Source organism: Pseudophryne corroboree, chromosome 11 (assembly GCF_028390025.1).
Source record: "Pseudophryne corroboree isolate aPseCor3 chromosome 11, aPseCor3.hap2, whole genome shotgun sequence".
In the NCBI taxonomy this organism is placed as follows: domain Eukaryota; kingdom Metazoa; phylum Chordata; class Amphibia; order Anura; family Myobatrachidae; genus Pseudophryne; species Pseudophryne corroboree.
This window is the reverse complement of record NC_086454.1, coordinates 345,613,228-345,637,046: the sequence shown is the minus strand read 5'-3', so window position 1 is coordinate 345,637,046 and position 23,819 is coordinate 345,613,228. Positions and strand designations below refer to the sequence as shown.

At 50.0% G+C, this 23,819-nt stretch overlaps 1 protein-coding gene across 3 annotated transcripts in view; it reads right to left on the bottom strand.

Moving 5' to 3' along the window:
• The window catches only part of PLCG2 (phospholipase C gamma 2), a 391,280-nt gene that overhangs the window by 54,673 nt on the left and 312,788 nt on the right, over window positions 1-23,819 (bottom strand). For all 3 annotated transcript variants that reach the window (XM_063945955.1, XM_063945956.1, XM_063945957.1), the window contains exons 22-26: window positions 18,942-19,051; window positions 16,453-16,546; window positions 14,147-14,210; window positions 7,553-7,710; window positions 2,739-2,841 (exon numbers count right to left, since the gene is read on the bottom strand). In XM_063945955.1, the coding sequence (XP_063802025.1) occupies window positions 2,739-2,841; window positions 7,553-7,710; window positions 14,147-14,210; window positions 16,453-16,546; window positions 18,942-19,051 (529 nt within the window). The remainder of the gene's footprint in view (window positions 1-2,738; window positions 2,842-7,552; window positions 7,711-14,146; window positions 14,211-16,452; window positions 16,547-18,941; window positions 19,052-23,819) is intronic.

Genomic DNA, 23,819 nt, shown 5'->3' with positions numbered 1-23,819 from the left:
AAAACAGGAACTGAACAGTCTGAAGTGATCGCAAGCGCCGAGTAGGTTTTGAGCTACTCTAAAACTGCACAAAAAAACTTTGCTGCCGCTCTGCGATCCTTTCGTTCGCACTTCTGCTAAGCTAAAATACACTCCCAGTGGGCGGCGGCATAGCGTTTGCATGGCTGCTAAAAACAGCTAGTGAGCGAACAACTCGGAATGACCACCTAAGTTACCAGCTACACAGAATTTACTAGTCAGGTAACTTCATTGGGGAAATGTGAAAAAACAAATCTCTATGTTATTTCTTTGTTTTTAATAGAGAAAAAAAGTTCCTGTATGCTGAAATAAGCATATAGCGTAAAACTAATATAATATTCCCATACAGTAACACTGAGCTTGATTCAGGTTTGTAAGCAAAGCAAAAAAGGACACAACTGGGCAAAACCATGTGCAGTGCAGTTGGGGCAGATGTAACATGTGCAGAGAGAGTTAGATTTGGGTGGGGTGTGTTCACTGAAATCTAAATTGCAGTGTAAAAATAAAGCAGCCAGTATTTACCCTGCACAGAAACAAAATAACCCACCCAAATCTAACTCTCTCTGCACATGTTACATCTGCCCCACCTTCACTGCACATGGTTTTGACCAGTTGTGTCCTTTTTTACTTTACTTAGAAACCTGAATTGGGCTTTTTATAACACTTTAATTCCTTCATATTAATATTAATTTTTCGCAGTTCTTAGATTACAGGGGTAAACAAATGTGAGGGACGCCTCAACCAATGACACGCGCACCTTCAGCTGTCACAGAGGGAAAATATAAGCCTGCAAGCTTCTCAAATGAGCCTTATAATTACCATCCCCCAGATTACTCATTAGAAGACATTTAAAATAATTGCATAATTAAATGAGTTATTTTAATTGGACCTGCTCGTGGCGAGAGTACGGAATCTATTTATGTCAGGAAACGAACAAGTTGTTGTGCTTGGGAAACCGCCGCTGTGCCGTAAATCTGCGAATGAATAGGCCTAAACCACGGACTTATCCCATGCTTTGAAGTCCGTCTGATCTAGACCAGGGCGAACGTGGCTTGCCAGCTCTTGTTGAACTACAACTCCCAGACTCGCCTGCCCGTAATTTTACAAAGTTAGTGTCGTTTTTGAAGAACAATAAATAATATTTACAATCTGTATATACAGTATCTATCTATCTATCTATCTATCTATCTATCTATCTATCTATCTATCTATCCCTTATTGGCACAGCTGCTAATTCGGAGAACTGTCCTGCGTGTGCTCTGATTTGCAGGCGGTTGGTGAAGCACTACCACACAATGGGGGTAATTCAGAGTTGATCGCAGCAGCAAACTTGGTAGCAGATGGGCAAAACCATGTGCACTGCAGGTGGGGCAGATGTAACATGTGCAGAGAGAGTTAGATTTGGGTGGGTTATATTGTTTCCGTGCAGGGTAAATACTGGCTGCTTTATTTTTACACTGCAATTTAGATTTCATTTTGAACACACCCACCCTAATCCAACTCTCTCTGCACATTACATCTGCCCCACCTGCAGTGCACATGGTTTTGCCCAACTGCTAACAAATTTGCTTCTGCGATCAACTCTGAATTAGGCCCAATGTGTAATTCCATTTACAATACCTTGTACCCAGAATATGGGGTATAATTAGGGCAATCTCTCTGACGGTCGCAATGTACTTTTTCAGAACGCAAAATTGCAGCGATAAATCATCCCCTTAAATCACTTGAGTCACGTAGCTGGTTCATCCATTAGGCAACCCAAGCTTCTGCCCAGGGTGCAGTAGGCACTGTGGGACCTGGGTCATGTTAACCCATTGTTGTGTGATTTTTTTAAAGTCTAGGGAGGTGGAGTGTTCCCAAATCAGTACGTGTTTTAGGGGCCCATGAGGTCTTAATATGATTCAGAACGGGTTGGGTTTGATCTGCCGGCGGTTGGGATTCTGAAGGTCAGAATACCGACCGCAGCATCCCAAAAATTGTAATCCCGTAACCTTCCCCCCCCCCTAACACCCTTCCCCGCAGTATAGACCTAACAACTCCCCCTTCCACCACCACCCCCCGCAGCCTAACCTGAAACTAAAGGGCCCCATACACTAGAACGATAATGCCCAATTTCATCCAAATTCGGGCCGATTATATCGGGTGAAATCGGGCATTTTGGATGAGTTTCCGATCCGATGCGCGTTCCCGTGAGGGTCAGATCGGCTCCCCTAGATCGTTAGTGCTGCACTCGTGATATGTCGATTCCCGCAGGCATGGCTGGGATCGCATACGATATATCGCATGCAAAATGTACCAAATCGTATGGAACCACGCCCGGGAAGCTCCCTGGAGAGTTCAAGGGAAATCGCCTCCGACTTCAGCCTCAGACATATCGTTCTAGTGTATGGGGCCATTAAGGAACTGACAATGACCTGCACAATCAATCGCAAAACCGAGGTCAAACTTATCTTCAGGATTCCACAGCGACATTTGCAAAATGTAAGTAGCAACTGACTAGCAAACATACAGAAGCATTGTACTGGAGGACGGCAGTGTTTGCGGTTCCAAATGACCTCTGCTGATTGGGAAACAATGTTTGGGGTCCCATAGGAATACACAATGAACCTGCTAGGACTTGAAAGCACACCACACAACTAATGTGCGCGACGCGGCAGCGGCATTAATTCACAGCGTACAAATGATAGGTATAAATTAGCAAATCCCCAACACAACGCTACCTAGATTGTCCTTGGCTTCGGTCGTGGGCTTGCAGTAAATCACCAGGTCGGATAGCTCTCGGGCAATGGCCTGTTTCTTCTCCGAGTCCCTGATTAGGAAATCCTGCAGACAGGGTGACGTGAGACAGAGAGGTCAGAGTGACAAGTGACATCTCAGGGCATACAGCCGAAAATGGCTTCATTTTATTTTTCTTTAAGCTAATTTCAATACACGGACATAATGATAAATGTTTAACATGTGGTGGGTTTGATGCTTACACTTTTCACGCGCACAAAGTGGGCAGATGTACTAAGCCGTGGAGGGAGATAAAGTACCAGCCAATCCGCTCCTAGCTGCCATGTTACAGCCCGTGTTTGAAATGACAGTTAGGAGCTGATTTCCTGGGACATTAGCGCTCTCCATTCTATTTCTCTCCAAGGCTCAGCACTGTACATAGGGGGTCATTCCGAGTTGATTGCTCGCTACGGATTTTCGCAGCGCAGCGTTCGTGGCAGAAGGGGGCTAATCGGCGCATGCGTATGCACCGCAATGCGCAGGCGCGTCGTACGAGTACACAGCGGTTCGTTATCCAGCGATGGCTTCTACGACGATTCCGTTCGCACAGCCGGTTACAAGGAGATTGACAGGAAGAAGGCGCTTGTGGGAGTCAACTGACCGTTTTCAGGGAGTGTTTGGAAAAACGCAGGCGTTTGCAGGGCGGGTATCTGACGTCAATTCCGGGAACAAAAACACTGAAGTGATCGCAAGGACTGAGTAAGTCCAGAGCTACTCTGAAACTGCACAAAATGTTTTTGCTGCGCTCGGCTGCAAAGACGTTCGCACACTTCCAAAGTGAAAATACACTCCCCCGTGGGCGGCGACAATGCGTTTGCACGGCTGCTAAAAGTAGCTAGCGAGCGATCAACTCGGAATAAGGGCCATAGACCACTTAGTACATAGACCCCAAAGTCTGTTTCAAAACTGTCTCCATTACAATATATGTGGCACAGTCGCCGTGATCGCAGCTCACACCATAATCGCGGCATGCCTTATTGTTGTGTGTTTGCCCTGCATTTATACCGTTGATGGTGTGTAATGTAACAGACTTGCCTACCACCCTGGAACTGCCGGGAGGCTCCCAAAAATTGGGTGGCTCTCCCGGAAAGGCAGGCAAGTGTCCCGGATCTGGCCTGCGCTCCCCTTCAGATTTTAGTGAAAGTGGGCGGCGAGGGGGGGGGGGCAATTTCCTCGGCACTGCAGAGAGGGGGGCGGAGCCATGACGATGTGTTCTCAGGGCCACTTTCCCTGGCACGTCCCCCATCCATTCGGTCACACCCCCAGCAAGTCCAGCGTCCGCCAGCCACGTCCCCCTGTGTATTGACCGGGCTGCCTACTCCTGGAAGAGGGGGGCAGCCAGGTCGGCAAGTATGATCCCTATTTTTATTGGGCATCCACCATGGACGTATCAACAGAGCAAAACCTTCTTGCAAATCACCTGGGAAGATTGTTGCAACCAAGACACAGGTCATTCTGCAGATGGCAATGCAGACATGTGGATAAGGCCACGCTCCATTTTTAGGGTGCGCGCACCTTGGCCGCACAAGGGGGTATTATTGGCCACAGCGGATGTCACCAATCCCGGTGCCGCCACTGCAATGGACCACACTATCCGTGAACACGGCGGCGACTTGACGGTGACCTTGGGAGCGCAGGAACATATTCTATCTAGTTGGAGTGTCAGGGGATTGTAGGCCGACTCATGCCCCATTGCAGCGTTTGGGTGGAGGTTGGACGCCTGCTTCAGATGGATTTTTGCAGTCAGTACGAGGACGGGTTCAAGGCCAGGCACCAATAATGATTGCTGGGCGGGTATAAGAAGTAATATAAAACCCCACTACAGTAACATGTCATTACTGTATATCCGTGTCTGGGTTATATATGTTAGTGCTTACTGTGCATGTGTAAGAGATAAGAGGTCCGTGTTATGCTGTGCCAGCCAGTGCTTGGTACCCAGTATGTAACTAATATGGGTTAACTGGGTGCAGTTAGAATACCAACAGTGGCATCCTGACGATCAGAATCCCAACACATACCAGCGGTAAGTACTGAGGTTGTGGTTAGAGTTAAGCACTAGGGGGAGGGGCTGTTGGGGTTAGGCTGCGGGATGGGAGGGTTAGTGCAAGGCTGCGGTAGGGGAGGTTAGGTTGTGGGAAGGAGGGTTAGGCTGCAGGATGGGAGGGTTATTGCAAGGCTGTGGTAGGGGAGGTTAGGTTGTGGGAAGGAGGGTTAGGCTGCGGGAGCAGGGAACTAGGGTTAGGCTGCAGGATGGGAGGGTTAGTGCAAGGCTGCGGTAGGGGAGGTTAGGTTGTGGGAAGGAGGGTTAGGCTGCGGGAGCAGGGAACTAGGGTTAGGCTGCAGGATGGGAGGGTTAGTACAAGGCTGCGGGAGGGGAGGTTAGGTTGTGGGAAGGAGGGTTAGGCTGCGGGAGCGGGGAACTAGGGTTAGGCTGCAGGAAGGGAGGGTTAGTGCAAGGCTGCGGGAGGGGAGGTTAGGTTGTGGGAAGGAGGGTTAGGCTGTGGGAGCAGGGAACTAGGGTCAGGCTGCAGGATGGGAGGTTTAGTGCAAGGCTGCGGTAGGGGAGGTTAGGTTGTGGGAAGGAGGGTTAGGCTGCGGGAGCGGGGAACTAGGGTTAGGCTGCAGGATGGGAGGGTTAGTGCAAGGCTGCGGTAGGGGAGGTTAGGTTGTGGCAAGGAGAGTTAGGCTGCGGGAGCGGGGAACTAGGGTAAGGCTGCAGGAAGGGACGGTTAGTGCAAGGCTGCGGGAGGGGAGGTTAGGTTGTGGGAAGGAGGGTTAGGCTGCGGGAGCAGGGAACTAGGGTTAGGCTGCAGGATGGGAGGCTTAGTGCAAGGCTGCAGGAGGGGAGGTTAGGTTGTGGGAAGGAGGGTTAGGCTGCGGGAGCGGGGAACTAGGGTTAGGCTGCAGGATAGGAGGGTTAGTGCAAGGCTGCGGGAGGGGAGGTTAGGTTGTGGGAAGGAGGGTTAGGCTGCGGGAGCGGGGAACTAGGGTTAGGCTGCAGGATGGGAGGGTTAGTGCAAGGCTGCGGGAGGGGAAGTTAGGTTGTGGGAAGGACGGTTAGGCTGCGGGAGCGGGGAACTAGGGTTAGGCTGCAGGAAGGGAGGGTTAGTGCAAGGCTGCGGGAGGGGAGGTTAGGTTGTGGGAAGGAGGGTTAGGCTGCGGGTGGGGGAATTTAGTGTAAGGCTGCGGGAGGGGAGGTTAGGTTGTGGGAAGGAGGGTTAGGCTGCGGGAGCGGGGAACTAGGGTTAGGCTGCAGGAAGGGAGGGTTAGTACAAGGTTGCGGAAGGGGAGGTTAGGTTGTGGGAAGGAGGCTTAGGCTGCGGGTGGGGGAATTTAGTGTAAGGCTGCGGGAGGGGTCGGTTAAAGTTAGGCTGCGAGAGGGTGGAATTAGGGTTACATAGAGATCCCTATAAATGTGTGTATATATATATATATATATATATATATATATATATATATCTCCGTGAGGGGGGTGACATTCAGAAGTTTTGGGGCAGCACAAATTAACTTATAACTTGCCACGCCAACCTAAAAAGGTTGTGGTGCCCCGTGTATGTATATATATATATATATACACATACATAACTAGCTTTATAACACTTGATTCCACTTTCACAACTTCAGCAAAACATGATGCGCTGACAAAAAAAAACATCCTCCCCCAAAGTATGAGAGAGTACGCTGTGAATAAAGAGGTTATTACCAGCGCGCTGCCAGGGTATAAATATGTATGCGGGTTGTTAAAGTCAATGGGAAAGGCAATTTAAAATGTATAATATGCCAATTGCGATTAAACATATTCATGTCACCGGCAATCAGGACAAATGGCTGATGTCAGAGTCACTTAGCGCCAGATGTTTGCATTAGGAACTGATTAAAGACGAGCGCTGGTTATTATAATGAATATAATCTCATATTCCTTAACTCTTTCACCTGCAGAGGGTGTATGGGGATTGGGCGCTACTATGGCCTATAGCTGGGGCTTTGCTGGCTGAGCACTTAGGGGGAGATGTACTAAGCGGTGATAAAAGTGGAGAAGTGAGCCAGTGGAGAAGTTGCCCATGGCAACCAGTCAGCTGCTCTGTATACTTTTATAGCATTAACAGAAATTTTATAGCATGCAAATTATAAATATTACATCAGTGCTGATTGGTTGCCATGGGCAACTTCTCCACTGGCTCACTTCTCTACTCTTGTCACTGCTTAGTACATCTCTCCCTAAGAGGTATATTTACAAAGGTGGGAGTTTTCTTTAGAAGTGGAGATGTTGCCCATAGCAACCAATCAGATTCCACTTAACATTTATCTAGCTGCTTCTAGAAGATATTAGCTAGAATCTGATTGTTTGCTATTGGCAACATCTCCGCTTCTAAAAAAAAACGCACACCTTAGTAAATATACCCCTTACAGTCAGGCATCATAAAGTAACATATATGGGCGGGATATAATGAAGTCTGAATTCCATGCCCGTGCGGGATGCCGGACGAACATTTGTTTAAAGGGGCAATGGTTTATCCTTATACATGATTGCCCCTTTAAAAAAAATGGCCGAGGCATCCAGCACAGCCGCCAAACACGGACTTTATTACATCCGGCTCATGGACTTAGATTTATTAAGAGGTGAGATTGATGCCGCAGTAGTCTTGCAGCAGTGTGCTGGGTCATGTGACTGTGTGGAGCCGGTTTGCGCGCTTCCCCCATAGTCATATAAGTATATATGTATTTTTATTTCTCTTTTTCACCATTTTTCGGTCCTTACCTGCGCCACTTTCTTTCCCACAATCTGATGGATGTTTTGGAACCATTCAAACAACTCTTCCACTTTGTCAGTTGCTAAATCTACCGAGGGGTCATCAGGATTATGGGGTTCCAATGAGAAGACAAACATTTTGCCATTCTTCCCGTGAGCCTCTTTCTCTGTTGAAAGATCATTTAATTTTTAGTAATATGAAACAACTGCACAACTAACCAAAGAATGTTTACATAGGAACCGCGATTTCAGATATGTGTTCTGGCAATCCATCTGTGTGCTAATTAAAGCAATTTTATAGCCATTTTCTCCTCTAGAATTTGTGCTCAAAGGGTGATTTAGGAGAATCCACCTTCTACCCAGAGGGCGGAGTGGTACCGATAATGGGATCAGCCTGGTGTGACAGTGCTGCATGCAGCGTAATGACATGAGATCAGCCTGGTGTGACCGTGCTGCATGCAGCGTACTGACAATGGGATCAGCCTGGTGTGACAGTGCTGCATGCAGCGTACTGACAATGGGATCAGCCTGGTGTGACCGTGCTGCATGCAGCGTACTGACAATGGGATCAGCCTGGTGTGACCGTGCTGCATGTAGCGTACTGACAATGGGATCAGCCTGGTGTGACCGTGCTGCATGCAGCGTACTGACAATGGGATCAGCCTGGTGTGACAGTGCTGCATGTAGCGTGCTGATAATGAGATCAGCCTGGTGTGACAGTGCTGTGTGCAGCATACTGACAATGGGATAACCTGGTGTGACAGTGCTGCATGCAGCGTACGGTCAATGAGATCAGCCTGGTGTGACAGTGCTGTGTGCAGCATACTGACAATGGGATAACCTGGTGTGACAGTGCTGCATGTAGCGTACTGACAATGGGATCAGCCTGGTGTGACAGTGCTGCATGCAGCGTACTGACAATGAGATCAGCCTGGTGTGACAGTGCTGCATGCAGCGTGCTGACAATGGGATCAGCCTGGTGTGACAGTGCTGCGTGCAGCGTACCGACAATGGGATCAGCCTGGTGTGACAGCGCTGCATGCAGCATACTGACAATGGGATCAGCCTGGTGTGACAGCGCTGCATGCAGCGTACTGACAATGAGATCAGCCTGGTGTGACAGTGCTGCATGCAGCGTGCTGACAATGGGATCAGCCTGGTGTGACAGTGCTGCGTGCAGCGTACCGACAATGAGATCAGCCTGGTGTGACAGCGCTGCATGCAGCGTACTGACAATGGGATCAGCCTGGTGTGACAGCGCTGCATGCAGCGTACTGACAATGAGATCAGCCTGGTGTGACAGTGCTGCATGTAGCGTGCTGACAATGAGATCAGCCTGGTGTGACAGTGCTGTGTGCAGCATACTGACAATGGGATCACCTGGTGTGACAGTGCTGCATGCAGCGTGCTGACAATGAGATCAGCCTGGTGTGACAGTGCTGTGTGCAGCATACTGACAATGGGATCAGCCTGGTGTGACAGCGCTGCATGCAGCGTACTGACAATGGGATCAGCCAGCGTACTGACAATGAGATCAGCCTGGTGTGACAGTGCTGCATGCAGCGTACTGACATGAGATCAGCCTGGTGTGACAGTGCTGCATGCAGCGTACTGACAATGGGATCAGCCTGGTGTGACAGTGCTGTGTGCAGCGTACTGACATGAGATCAGCCTGGTGTGACAGTGCTGCATGTAGCGTGCTGATAATGAGATCAGCCTGGTGTGACAGCGCTGCATGCAGCGTACGGACCATGAGATCAGCCTGGTGTGACAGTGCTGTGTGCAGCATACTGACAATGGGATAACCTGGTGTGACAGTGCTGCATGCAGCGTACTGACAATGGGATCAGCCTGGTGTGACAGTGCTGCATGCAGCGTGCTGACAATGAGATCAGCCTGGTGTGACAGTGCTGCATGCAGCGTGCTGACAATGGGATCAGCCTGGTGTGACAGTGCTGCGTGCAGCGTACCGACAATGGGATCAGCCTGGTGTGACAGCGCTGCATGCAGCGTACTGACAATGAGATCAGCCTGGTGTGACCGTGCTGCATGCAGCATACTGACAATGGGATCACCTGGTGTGACAGTGCTGCATGTAGCGTACGGACAATGAGATCAGCCTGGTGTGACAGTGCGGCATGCAGCGTGCTGACAATGGGATCAGCCTGGTGTGACAGTGCTGCATGTAGCGTGCTGACAATGAGATCAGCCTGGTGTGACAGCGCTGCATGCAGCGTACGGACAATGAGATCAGCCTGGTGTGACAGTGCTGTGTGCAGCATACTGACAATGGGATCACCTGGTGTGACAGTGCTGCATGCAGCGTGCTGACAATGAGATCAGCCTGGTGTGACAGTGCTGTGTGCAGCATACTGACAATGGGATCAGCCTGGTGTGACAGCGCTGCATGCAGCGTACTGACAATAAGATCAGCCAGCGTACTGACCATGAGATCAGCCTGGTGTGACAGTGCTGCATGCAGCGTACTGACAATGAGATCAGCCTGGTGTGACAGCGCTGCATGCAGTGTACTGACAATGGGATCAGCCTGGTGTGACCTTGCTGCATGCAGCGTACCGACAATGAGATCAGCCTGGTGTGACAGTGCTGCATGTAGCGTGCTGACAATGAGATCAGCCTGGTGTGACCGTGCTGCATGCAGCGTACTGACAATGAGATCAGCCTGGTGTGACAGTGCTGCATGCAGCATACTGACAATGAGATCAGCCTGGTGTGACAGTGCTGCATGCAGCGTGCTGACAATGAGATCAGCCTGGTGTGACAGTGCTGCATGCAGCGTGCTGACAATGAGATCAGCCTGGTGTGACAGTGCTGCATGGGATCAGCCTGGTGTGACAGCGCTGCATGCAGCGTAATGTCAATGAGATCAGCCTGGTGTGACAGTGCTGCATGCAGCGTACTGACAATGGGATCACCTGGTGTGGCAGTGCTGCATGCAGCGTACGGACAATGAGATCAGCCTGGTGTGACAGTGTTGTGTGCAGCATACTGACAATGGGATCACCTGGTGTGACAGTGCTGCATGCAGCGTGCTGACAATGAGATCAGCCTGGTGTGACAGTGCTGCATGCAGCGTGCTGACAATGGGATCAGCCTGGTGTGACAGTGCTGCATGTAGCGTGCTGACAATGGGATCAGCCTGGTGTGACAGCGCTGCATGCAACGTACGGACAATGAGATCAGCCTGGTGTGACAGTGCTGCATGCAGCGTGCTGACAATGAGATCAGCCTGGTTTGACAGTGCTGCATGCAGCGTGCTGACAATGGGATCAGCCTGGTGTGACAGCGCTGCATGCAACGTACGGACAATGAGATCAGCCTGGTGTGACAGTGCTGTGTGCAGCATACTGACAATGGGATCAGCCTGGTGTGACAGCGCTGCATGCAGCGTACTGACAATGGGATCAGCCAGCGTACTGACAATGAGATCAGCCTGGTGTGACAGTGCTGCATGCAGCGTACTGACAATGAGATCTGCCTGGTGTGACAGTGCTGCATGCAGCGTACTGACAATGAGATCAGCCTGGTGTGACAGTGCTGCATGCAGCGTGCTGACAATGGGATCAGCCTGGTGTGACAGTGCTGCATGTAGCGTGCTGACAATGAGATCAGCCTGGTGTGACAGCGCTGCATGCAGCGTACGGACAATGGGATCACCTGGTGTGACAGTGCTGCATGCAGCGTACTGACAATGAGATCAGCCTGGTTTGACAGTGCTGCATGCAGCGTGCTGACAATGGGATCAGCCTGGTGTGACAGCGCTGCATGCAACGTACGGACAATGAGATCAGCCTGGTGTGACAGTGCTGTGTGCAGCATACTGACAATGGGATCAGCCTGGTGTGACAGCGCTGCATGCAGCGTACTGACAATGGGATCAGCCAGCGTACTGACAATGAGATCAGCCTGGTGTGACAGTGCTGCATGCAGCGTACTGACAATGAGATCTGCCTGGTGTGACAGTGCTGCATGCAGCGTACTGACAATGAGATCAGCCTGGTGTGACAGCGCTGCATGCAGCGTACTGACAATGGGATCAGCCTGGTGTGACAGTGCTGCATGCAGCGTACCGACAATGGGATCAGCCTGGTGTGACCGTGCTGCATGCAGCGTACTGACAATGAGATCAGCCTGGTGTGACAGTGCTGCATGCAGCGTACTGACAATGAGATCAGCCTGGTGTGACCGTGCTGCATGCAGCGTAGTGACAATGAGATCAGCCTGGTGTGACAGTGCTGCATGCAGCATACTGACAATGAGATCAGCCTGGTGTGACAGTGCTGCATGCAGCGTACTGACAATGAGATCAGCCTGGTGTGACAGTGCTGCGTGCAGCATACTGACAATGAGATCAGCCTGGTGTGACGTGCTGCATGCAGCGTACTGACAATGAGATCAGCCTGGTGTGACAGTGCTGCATGCAGCGTACTGACAATGGGATCAGCCTGGTGTGACAGTGCTGTGTGCAGCATACTGACAATGAGATCACCTGGTGTGACAGTGCTGCATGCAGCATACTGACAATGGGATCAGCCTGGTGTGACAGTGCTGCATGCAGCATACTGACAATGAGATCAGCCTGGTGTGACAGTGCTGCATGCAGCGTACTGACAATGGGATAAGCCTGGTGTGACAGTGCTGCATGTAGCGTGCTGACAATGAGATCAGCCTGGTGTGACAGTGCTGCATGCAGCGTACTGACAATGGGATCAGCCTGGTGTGACCGTGCTGCATGCAGCGTACTGACAATGAGATCAGCCTGGTGTGACAGCGCTGCATGCAGCGTACTGGCAATGAGATCAGCCTGGTGTGACAGTGCTGCGTGCAGCGTGCTGACAATGAGATCAGCCTGGTGTGACAGTGCTGCGTGCAGCGTACTGACAATGAGATCAGCCTGGTGTGACAGTGCTGCGTGCAGCGTACTGACAATGAGATCAGCCTGGTGTGACAGTGCTGCTTGCAGCGTACTGACAATGGGATCAGCCTGGTGTGACAGTGCTGCATGCAGCATACTGACAATGGGATCAGCCTGGTGTGACAGTGCTGTGTGCAGCATACTGACAATGGGATCACCTGGTGTGACAGTGCTGCATGCAGCGTACTGACAATGAGATCAGCCTGGTGTGACAGTGCTGCATGCAGCGTACTGACAATGGGATCAGCCTGGTGTGACAGTGCTGCCTGCAGCGTACTGACAATGAGATCAGCCTGGTGTGACCGTGCTGCGTGCAGCGTACTGACAATGAGATCAGCCTGGTGTGACAGTGCTGCGTGCAGCGTACTGACAATGAGATCAGCCTGGTGTGACAGTGCTGCGTGCAGCATACTGACAATGAGATCAGCCTGGTGTGACAGCGCTGCATGCAGCGTACGGACAATGGGATCACCTGGTGTGACAGTGCTGCATGCAGCGTACTGACAATGGGATCAGCCAGCGTACTGACAATGAGATCAGCCTGGTTTGACAGTGCTGCATGCAGCGTGCTGACAATGGGATCAGCCTGGTGTGACAGCGCTGCATGCAACGTACGGACAATGAGATCAGCCTGGTGTGACAGTGCTGTGTGCAGCATACTGACAATGGGATCAGCCTGGTGTGACAGCGCTGCATGCAGCGTACTGACAATGGGATCAGCCAGCGTACTGACAATGAGATCAGCCTGGTGTGACAGTGCTGCATGCAGCGTACTGACAATGAGATCTGCCTGGTGTGACAGTGCTGCATGCAGCGTACTGACAATGAGATCAGCCTGGTGTGACAGCGCTGCATGCAGCGTACTGACAATGGGATCAGCCTGGTGTGACAGTGCTGCATGCAGCGTACCGACAATGGGATCAGCCTGGTGTGACAGTGCTGCATGCAGCGTACTGACAATGAGATCAGCCTGGTGTGACAGTGCTGCATGCAGCGTACTGACAATGAGATCAGCCTGGTGTGACCGTGCTGCATGCAGCGTAGTGACAATGAGATCAGCCTGGTGTGACCGTGCTGCATGCAGCGTAGTGACAATGAGATCAGCCTGGTGTGACAGTGCTGCATGCAGCGTACTGACAATGAGATCAGCCTGGTGTGACCGTGCTGCATGCAGCGTACTGACAATGAGATCAGCCTGGTGTGACCGTGCTGCATGCAGCGTAGTGACAATGAGATCAGCCTGGTGTGACAGTGCTGCATGCAGCGTACTGACAATGAGATCAGCCTGGTGTGACAGTGCTGCGTGCAGCGTACTGACAATGAGATCAGCCTGGTGTGACAGTGCTGCGTGCAGCGTACTGACAATGAGATCAGCCTGGTGTGACAGTGCTGCATGCAGCGTACTGACAATAGGATCAGATGGCATAACTGTTCCCATTTGGCGAAAAACTGTTTAAAATAAAAATAGGGCCTGATTCTGTGTTGGGCACAAGTGTAAATGTACACTTACCTAGCCCCTGTCAAGATCTCAACATCGGGATGCCGTGGTTGGTCTTCTGACCACTGCAACGTTCTCTCATGCTGCGTTAATGTTAGCGCTTCTGCAGATTCGTACAACCCAATATCTGAACAGAGATTCACAAATCACCCCCAACACAACTACTTACTGATGCCGTACGTTCCTAAGTCCAGAATGCCTCTGCACAAAGAGCCCAAGGGACTGTCCTCGATCTGTGTATGAAAACAGTGCAGTTTACCATGCGATAGGAATTAGAAACTTGCGCCTGTCCCTAGTCACGTCAACCGGCCACATTACAAAACATTGGTTCACATATTCCGTCTTTTCCAGACATGTTTTGAAACTGCCATGGAGACTACAGTATTACATAGTGGAAAATAGGGTAAAATAAAAATCAGAACAGAATAACTAAGAATGCTTTGCTTTTCAATTTCACCTTTTTGCCTCAGTTTCACCATTTTTCTCACTTCAAGGTTCACACACGGACATTTTTATAGATTTTTTTAGACATTTTTATCATTCGGAGTATACGTGCCGCAACGCAGCGCGGCTTATTCCAGCAGAGGACGGAGATGCGATGACAGAAGAATGAGTGTAGAAGGCCTGTGTTTTGTGGGTTAGTAACGTGACAGTAATTAATGCACCGGCAGCAGAACAGGTCGATAAAACACTTGACCTGGGAGACATTTCTGTCTACAGTTACTGTGTCCAGTTCTTATGTGCAATAGATTGAGTAAAACATTATAGAACGCATCCGCTGCGCAAGAGGCGGACTCCAGGAAAAGAGAATCCATAGCCCATACTCAGTGGAGGCAGTAGTAGAGCACCGGCACATGCTGGTGCTATATAACTGACTGTCGCTAAATAAATAATTCTGTGGGATGAACAAATGTTCAGGTGGATGCAATTTAACAATCTATTGGAAATTAAAACAATTACTAAGGCAGGAGCATGGGTGCTTTTACTGTGTGCAGAAGGCAGGTACACAACACCACAGGTTATTACTAGGGATACTGTAAGGACGGCAAATACAGGGCACCCCAATGCCAGACTTACCCCCCCATAACCCTGACCTGCACATAATGAGGTTATGTTACTTGTGTGTTACAGCTGCTTATAGCCTTTCATAGGCAAATGCAGGGAGCGGGGGGGGGGGGGGGGTTCTGGTTGCCCGTAAACCCCCCTCCTCTTGGCAAGTGGCTCAAATTATGACAATAGCAATGGTATGTAATGAGATTACTAGAGGTGACACCACATCATGCAGTTTAAGGGACAGAGCGGAGCTGCTGCACATGCCCAGTGGTAGCAGCTGCTTCTACCAACTTTGCTGTGTGTGTGGATCTGAGCCCTCAATCAGTGCACTGGACCAAAGAGTAGCTACCAGGAAGAAGAGACAGGAGCCTTACCATGAGGTGGGAGAATGAGTACTTATAAAGTAGTACAGTACTGATTCTATTATGTTTGTGCATTTATTATGGTATGTGTAACATTTTCCTGACCATTTATTTATATTAGGTAAATGTTTGATACAGCCTATACTATAGACCATCTATAGTGTTAAATATTAATACTGTGTTCCATACAGCATCCAGTGTATAAAAAGACCAATGTTTACATTAATGTCCAGGTCGTTACTAGGATCATCTACCGCTCCCCCAGACTCCCGCACTTGCGCCAATGTGCCGCAGACTGGGAGATTGTGGACTATATTTGGAAACCCCCCTCTAGAAATCCTGCGTTTGCCCCTGCCTTACAAGGACTGTATGTCGGCACTTCTATAGCACTGTAACACACTACTAATAATGTTTGTACTGTGTAAATTATACTTGCAGGCTGCCCCAGAATACCTCAGAGACCCCAGAGTTTGGGCGAGTTCCCCCAGCTCCCAGGAGAGATGGGCAACCCTCCCGTATTGTGCAACTTCCCTAGCGCTATGGATTGCAGTCCCACCCCCTGTAACATAATGCCTCGAATTGAAGCATTATGGCGCAGGACCTGAACATCCCCCGATCTCTCAGCTGCCAGGACACAGAAAGAGAGAGAAGGGACTCCCCATCCAAATACGGGGTCCTTTGTCTTTCTAAGAGGGCTGAGATAGAAATGAATTTAAAGACTCTATCATCCAGGCTTCACTGTCATGGTGGGCACAGGTCAAACCCTCCTTTTGCCCTTACAACATACATCTGTGGAATATTTAGACTAACATGATGGAACATCTGAGTTTGACTCAACAGTTGTCCATGGAACAGATTTCACCGGTACTCTAGTGCACAGGTTCTCAAACTCGGTCCTCAGGACCCCACACGGTCCATGTTTTGCAGGTCACCTGTAGATTTTTAAAATGTGACAGTTGGTGATACACAGTGAAGCTGCCGGGTGACATGGAAAACGTGAACCGTGTGGGGTCCTGAGGACCGAGTTTGAGAACCACTGCTAGTGGATCTGATGTCTTACCTGACTGGTAAAAATGTTCTCATTGGTTGATATGTCCTCCACATAATTTGAGGGGAAGAAGTGCTGTATTTTATCTCCATAGTCCCCCTTCCACCTGCACATGGAGAATCACATTATATAACGTATTATACAACAGTTTCCCACTCATGAAATCTCTAGAAAAGCCCTGAGAGATACCACTTATTGAGGGGGATGTACTAAGCGGTGATAAAAGTGGAGAAGTGAGCCAGCGGAGAAGTTGCCCATGGCAACCAATCAGCATTGACGTAACATTTATAATTTGCGTACTATAAAAGTATACAGAGTAGCTGATAGGTTGCCATGGGCAGCTTCTCCACTGGCTCACGTCTCCACTTTTCTCACCGCTTAGTACATGTCCCCCATTGCATGTACAAATGATGAGCTCAGTGAGGCTACCTCCGCCCTGCGGAAGCCATGCACATACTGGACTATCGGAAACACAAGTTTGCCCTTCACATTTTCTTCTGAAACACCAGATTACATTTTGCATAGATGGTGCCTTGTGTCTGTGGGGTCTATTTACTAAGCCTTAGATGAAGGTAAAGTGGATGGAGATAAAGTATCAGCCAATCAGCTCCTAACGGTCATTTTTCAAACACAGCCTGCAACATGACAGGAGCTGATTGGTTGGTACTTTGGGGGTCATTCTGACCCGATCGTTTGCTGCAGTTTGTCGACAGAGGTGGTCGCTAGGCGGGAGGGGGCTGGACGGAGGCGTTATGCCGCCGTTTAGGGGGCGCGGTCCGGCCAATGCAGGCGTGGCCGGACCGCTGGGGGGTCGGGCTGCGGCGGCTGCGTGACTTCTCACGCCGCCGCTGCGGCTAGCGGCAACGACAAACAACTCCAGGAGCTGCGCTGGCCGGGAGTTACTCCAGAAATACAAAAGCATCGCCGCTGTGCGATACTTTTGTATTTGTGCGGGGTGGGGGGGGGGGGGGGGGGGCGGCACTGACATGCGGGGCGGACTAGCCCTGTGCTGGGCGTCCCTGCGCATGTCTGGGAAGATGATCGTAGCTGTGCTAAATTTAGCACAGCTACGATCAACTCGGAATGACCCACTTTACCTCCATCCACTTAACTCCATCCAAGGCTTAGTAAACAGACCCCTACATTTCCAGTTTTAGCTCATCCCCTATAAATGAGATTTTCCTGGGGTGCTTTGTCCTCCATATACCCCAACTGGTAATAGTCTTCACATTGTGATTCCCTTTTCTGGAATCGAATGCTTTTAACTCACCAAGAAGCTACGGCATTGTAGGGTGCAGCAACCCTGTCTCAACAAAGTAATGAGCTAACTATAGTCTGCTCTCTGGAAGGGCATCCGGATGATCGGCCGACAAATATGTTGACCCCATGTGTTTGACGTGCAATAGGTTGACAGGTACAACATGTTGACATGTAAAAGGTTGACAGTACTTAAGGTCGATAGGTTCAAATGGCATTTTGACTGTGTCGACCGTTTGTACCTGTCGATCTTTTCAGGGGTCTACCTTTTACATGTCAACCTATAAACTCAATCGACTTTTTCAACCCGTTCCATGTTGACCATATGAGCTGGCCGACCCAATGATCCGCAGCTGTCCGGAAGTGTACCTAATGCTTTATTGCTAAGGAAGGGGAATGTTAGACTTCTGTCTATTGAAACGCTCGTGATACTTATTGGGTCAAAGCTCCAGCTAACAAGTAAATAGGTTAGAGGCAACTTAAACGCTAAAAGTTAATGAGCAATTCATTGATAGTCAGTATAATGTTGGGGGAAGGGGATAAGTGGTGTTTCCTTTGCAGCATAGCCTTCATGTTTAACGTGTGTTTGGAGCAGCTGTGCCGGATATAAAGAAATTGCGCAAATGTACCTTTATGCAATGCCTCGTGAGTATTCCCAGCTCCAGACGCGTGACACGGATTATACAACACGTACCCGACCCTGGGGGGTCAGCGATCAGGCTAAAAATCGGCAGTTCTGTGCATGCGTATGCGGCGCAAGGCGCACGCGCGACGTATGGGCACAATGAACGATGTAGTTTTGCACAGGGTCTAGCGATGCATGTCAGTGGCACTGCTTGCCGCAGAGTGATTGACATGAAGTGGGCGTTTCTGGGTGGGAACTGACCGTTTTCAGGGAGTGTGCGGAAAAACGCAGGTGTGGCAGGAAAAACGCAGGCGTGGCTGTGCGAACGCAGGGCGGGTTTGTGACGTCAAATCCGGAACTGAATAGGCTGAAGTGATCGCAAACGCTGAGTAGGGTTTGAGCTACTCTGAAACTACACAAAAAAATGTTGTAGCCGCTCTGCGATACAACCGTTCGTACTTCTGCTAAGCTAAAATACACTCCCAGAGGGCGGCGGCATAGCGTTTGCACGGCTGCTAAAAACTGCTAGCGAGCGAACAACTCGGAATGACCCCCCCTGTTCAATAACGGCGCCTGTGTCTTACTGATTCTAGTGATGCAATGAATAAGTGATACTTACCATCCCTCAGAGACTTTCACCACGTTGTGAATCAGGGCCCCGGTGCCAAAGCTCATTTCATCCGGCCTCATCGCCGTATAGCTGTATAACGCAGTAACCGTTCCTTGGGGCTTAGAAATAAAGGTAAGGATGTGTTGTTAATGGGAAAAAATAAGAATTTACTTACCGATAATTCTATTTCTCGTAGTCCGTAGTGGATGCTGGGGACTCCGTCAGGACCATGGGGAATAGCGGCTCCGCAGGAGACAGGGCACAAAAAGTAAGCTTTTAGGATCACATGGTGTGTACTGGCTCCTCCCCCTATGACCCTCCTCCAAGCCTCAGTTAGGTACTGTGCCCGGACGAGCGTACACAATAAGGAAGGATATTGAACCCCGGGTAAGACTCATACCAGCCACACCAATCACACCGTATAACTTGTGATCTGAACCCAGTTAACAGTATGACAAACGTAGGAGCCTCTGAACAGACGGCTCACAACAAATAACAACCCGATTTTTTTGTAACAATAACTATGTACAAGTATTGCAGACAATCCGCACTTGGGATGGGCGCCCAGCATCCACTACGGACTACGAGAAATAGAATTATCGGTAAGTAAATTCTTATTTTCTCTAACGTCCTAAGTGGATGCTGGGGACTCCGTCAGGACCATGGGGATTATACCAAAGCTCCCAAACGGGCGGGAGAGTGCGGATGACTCTGCAGCACCGAATGAGAGAACTCAAGGTCCTCCTCAGCCAGGGTATCAAATTTGTAGAATTTTGCAAATGTGTTTGCCCCTGACCAAGTAGCAGCTCGGCAGAGTTGTAATGCCGAGACTCCCCGGGCAGCCGCCCAGGATGAGCCCACTTTCCTTGTGGAATGGGCCTTGACAGATTTAGGTTGTGGCAAGCCTGCCACAGAATGTGCAAGTTGAATTGTGCTACAAATCCAACGAGCAATCGTCTGCTTAGAAGCAGGAGCACCCATCTTGTTGGGTGCATACAATATAAGCAGTGAGTCAGACTTTCTGACTCCAGCCGTTCTTGAAATATATATTTTCAATGCCCGGACCACGTCCAACAACTTGGAATCCTCCAACTCGTTAGTAGCCGCAGGCACCACAATAGGCTGGTTCAGGTGAAACGCTGACACCACCTTAGGCAGAAAATGAGGACGCGTCCGCAGTTCTGCCCTGTCCGTATGGAAAATCAGATATGGGCTCTTATATGATAAAGCCGCCAATTCTGATACTCTCCTGGCTGAAGCCAGGGCCAGTAGCATGGTTACTTTCCATGTAAGATACTTCATCTCCACCGATTTGAGCGGCTCAAACCAATGGGATTTTAGAAAATCCAAGACTACATTAAGATCCCACGGTGCCACTGGGGGCACAACCGGGGGCTGTATATGTAGTACTCCTTTTACAAAAGTCTGGACTTCAGGAACTGAAGCCAATTCTTTCTGGAAGAAAATCGACAGGGCCGAAATTTGAACCTTAATGGACCCCAATTTGAGGCCCATAGACAATCCTGTTTGCAGAAAATGTAGGAATCGACCCAGTTGAAATTCCTCCGTGGGGGCCTTCCTGGCCTCACACCACGCAACATATTTCCTCCAAATGCGGTGATAATGTTGTGCAGTCACCTCCTTCCTGGCCTTTACCAGTGTAGGAATGACCTCTTCCGGAATGCCTTTTTCCTTTAGAATTCGGCGTTCAACCGCCATGCCGTCAAACGCAGCCGCGGTAAGTCTTGGAATAGACACGGTCCCTGCTGAAGCAGGTCCCGTCTTAGAGGTAGAGGCCACGGATCCTCCGTGAGCATCTCTTGAAGTTCCGGGTACCAAGTTCTTCTTGGCCAATCCGGAGCCACTAGTATCGTTCTTACTCCCTTTTGCCGTATAATTCTCAGTACTTTTGGTATGAGAGGCAGAGGAGGGAACACATACACTGACTGGAACACCCACGGTGTTACCAGAGCGTCCACAGCTATTGCCTGAGGATCTCTTGACCTGGCGCAATACCTGTCCAGTTTTTTGTTGAGGCGGGACGCCATCATATCCACCATTGGTTTTTCCCAACGGTTCACAATCATGTGGAAGACTTCTGGATGAAGTCCCCACTCTCCCGGGTGTAGATCGTGTCTGCTGAGGAAGTCTGCTTCCCAGTTGTCCACTCCCGGAATGAATACTGCTGACAGTGCTATCACATGATCTTCCGCCCAGCGAAGAATCCTTGCAGCTTCTGCCATTGCTGTCCTGCTTCTTGTGCCGCCCTGTCTGTTTACGTGGGCGACTGCCGTGATGTTGTCCGACTGGATCAACACCGGCTAAACCCTGAAGCAGGGGTTTTGCCAGACTTAGAGCATTGTAAATCGCTCTTAGCTCCAGTATATTTATGTGAAGAGACATCTCCAGGCTTGACCATACTCCCTGGAAGTTTCTTCCTTGTGTGACCGCTCCCCAGCCTCTCAGACTGGCGTCCGTGGTCACCAGGACCCAGTCCTGTATGCCGAATCTGCGGCCCTCTAACAGATGAGCACTCTGCAACCACCACAGAAGAGACACCCTTGTCCGTGGCGATAAGGTTATCCGCTGATGCATCTGCAGATGCGATCCGGACCATTTGTCCAGCAGATCCCACTGAAAAGTTCGTGCGTGGAATCTGCCGAATGGAATCGCTTCGTAAGAAGCCACCATCTTTCCCAGGACTCTTGTGCATTGATGCACAGACACTGTCCCTGGTTTTAGGAGGTTCCTGACAAGTTCGGATAACTCCCTGGCTTTCTCCTCCGGAAGAAACACCTTTTTCTGAACCGTGTCCAGAATCATTCCCAGGAACAGCAGACGTGTCGTCGGGGTCAACTGAGATTTTGGAAAATTCAGAATCCACCCGTGTTGTTGCAGCACTAGTTGGGTTAGTGCTACTCCGTCTTCCAGCTGTTCTCTGGATCTTGCCCTTATCAGGAGATCGTCCAAGTAAGGGATAATTAATACGCCTCTTCTTCGTAGAAGGATCATCATTTCGGCCATTACCTTGGTAAAGACCCGAGGTGCCGTGGACAATCCAAACGGCAGCGTCTGAAACTGATAATGACAGTTTTGCACCACGAACCTGAGGTACCCTTGATGTGAAGGGCAAATTGGGGCATGCAGGTAAGCGTCCTTTATGTCCAGGGACACCATAAAGTCCCCTTCTTCCAGATTCGCTATCACTGCTCTGAGTGACTCCATCTTGAACTTGAATTTTTGTATGTACAGGTTCAAAGATTTGAGATTTAGAATAGGTCTTACCGAGCCGTCCGGCTTCGGTACCACAAATAGCGTGGAGTAATACCCCTTTCCCTGTTGTAGGAGGGGTACCTTGACTATCACCTGCTGAGCAAACAGCTTGTGAATGGCTTCCAATACCGTCGCCCTGTCCGAGGGAGACGTTGGCAAAGCAGACTTTAGGAACCGGCGAGGGGGAGACTTCTCGAATTCCAACCTGTAACCCTGAGATACTACCTGTAGAATCCAGGGGTCCACCTGTGAGCAAGCCCACTGTGCGCTGAAATTCTTGAGTCGACCCCCCACCGTTCCTGAGTCCGCTTGTAAGGCCCCAGCGTCATGCTGAGGGCTTTGCAGAACCCTGGGAGGGCTTCTGTTCCTGGGCAGGGGCTGCTTGCTGCCCTCTCTTACCCCTTCCTCTGCCCCGAGGCAGATATGACTGTCCTTTTGTCCGCTTGTTCTAATAGGAACGAAAGGACTGCGGCTGAAAAGACGGTGTCTTTTTCTGTTGGGAGGGGGTCTGAGGTAAAAAAGTGGATTTTCCGGCAGTTGCCGTAGCCACCAGATCCGATAGACCGACGCCAAATAATTCCTCCCCTTTATACGGCAATACTTCCATATGTCGTTTGGAATCCGCATCACCTGACCACTGTCGCGTCCATAAACTCCTTCTGGCAGATATGGACATCGCATTTACTCTCGATGCCAGAGTGCAAATATCTCTCTGCGCATCTCGCATATAAAGGAAAGCATCCTTTAATTGCTCTATAGTCAATAAAATACTGTCCCTATCCAGGGTATCAATATTTTCAGTCAGGGAATCCAACCAGACGACCCCAGCACTGCACATCCAGGCTGAGGTGATGGCTGGTCGCAGTATAACACCAGTATGAGTGTATATACTTTTCAGGGTAGTTTCCAGCCTCCTATCAGCTGGATCCTTGAGGGCGGCCGTATCAGGAGACGGTAACGCCACTTGTTTCGATAAGCGTGTGAGCGCCTTATCCACCCTAGGGGGTGTTTCCCAGCGCGCCCTAACCTCTGGCGGGAAAGGGTATAATGCTAATAACTTTTTTGAAATTAGCATTTTTCTATCTGGGTTAACCCACGCTTCATCACATACATCATTTAATTCCTCTGATTCAGGAAAAACTACAGGTAGTTTTTTCACCCCCCACATAATACCCCTTTTTGTGGTACTTGTAGTATCAGAGATATGCAAAGCCTCCTTCATTGCCGTGATCATATAACGTGTGGCCCTACTTGAAAATACGTTTGTTTCATCACCGTCGACACTAGATTCAGTGTCTGTGTCTGGGTCTGTGTCGACCGACTGAGGTAAAGGGCGCTTTACAGCCCCTGACGGTGTATGAGACGCCTGGGCAGGTACTAACTGGTTTGCCGGCCGTCTCATGTCGTCAACTGATTTTTGTAATGTGCTGACATTATCACGTAATTCCATAAACAAAGCCATCCATTCCGGTGTCGACTCCCTGGGGGGTGACATCACCATTATCGGCAATTGCTCTGCCTCCACGCCAACATCGTCCTCCTACATGTCGACACACACGTACCGACACACAGCAGACACACAGGGAATGCTCTTATCGAAGACAGGACCCCACT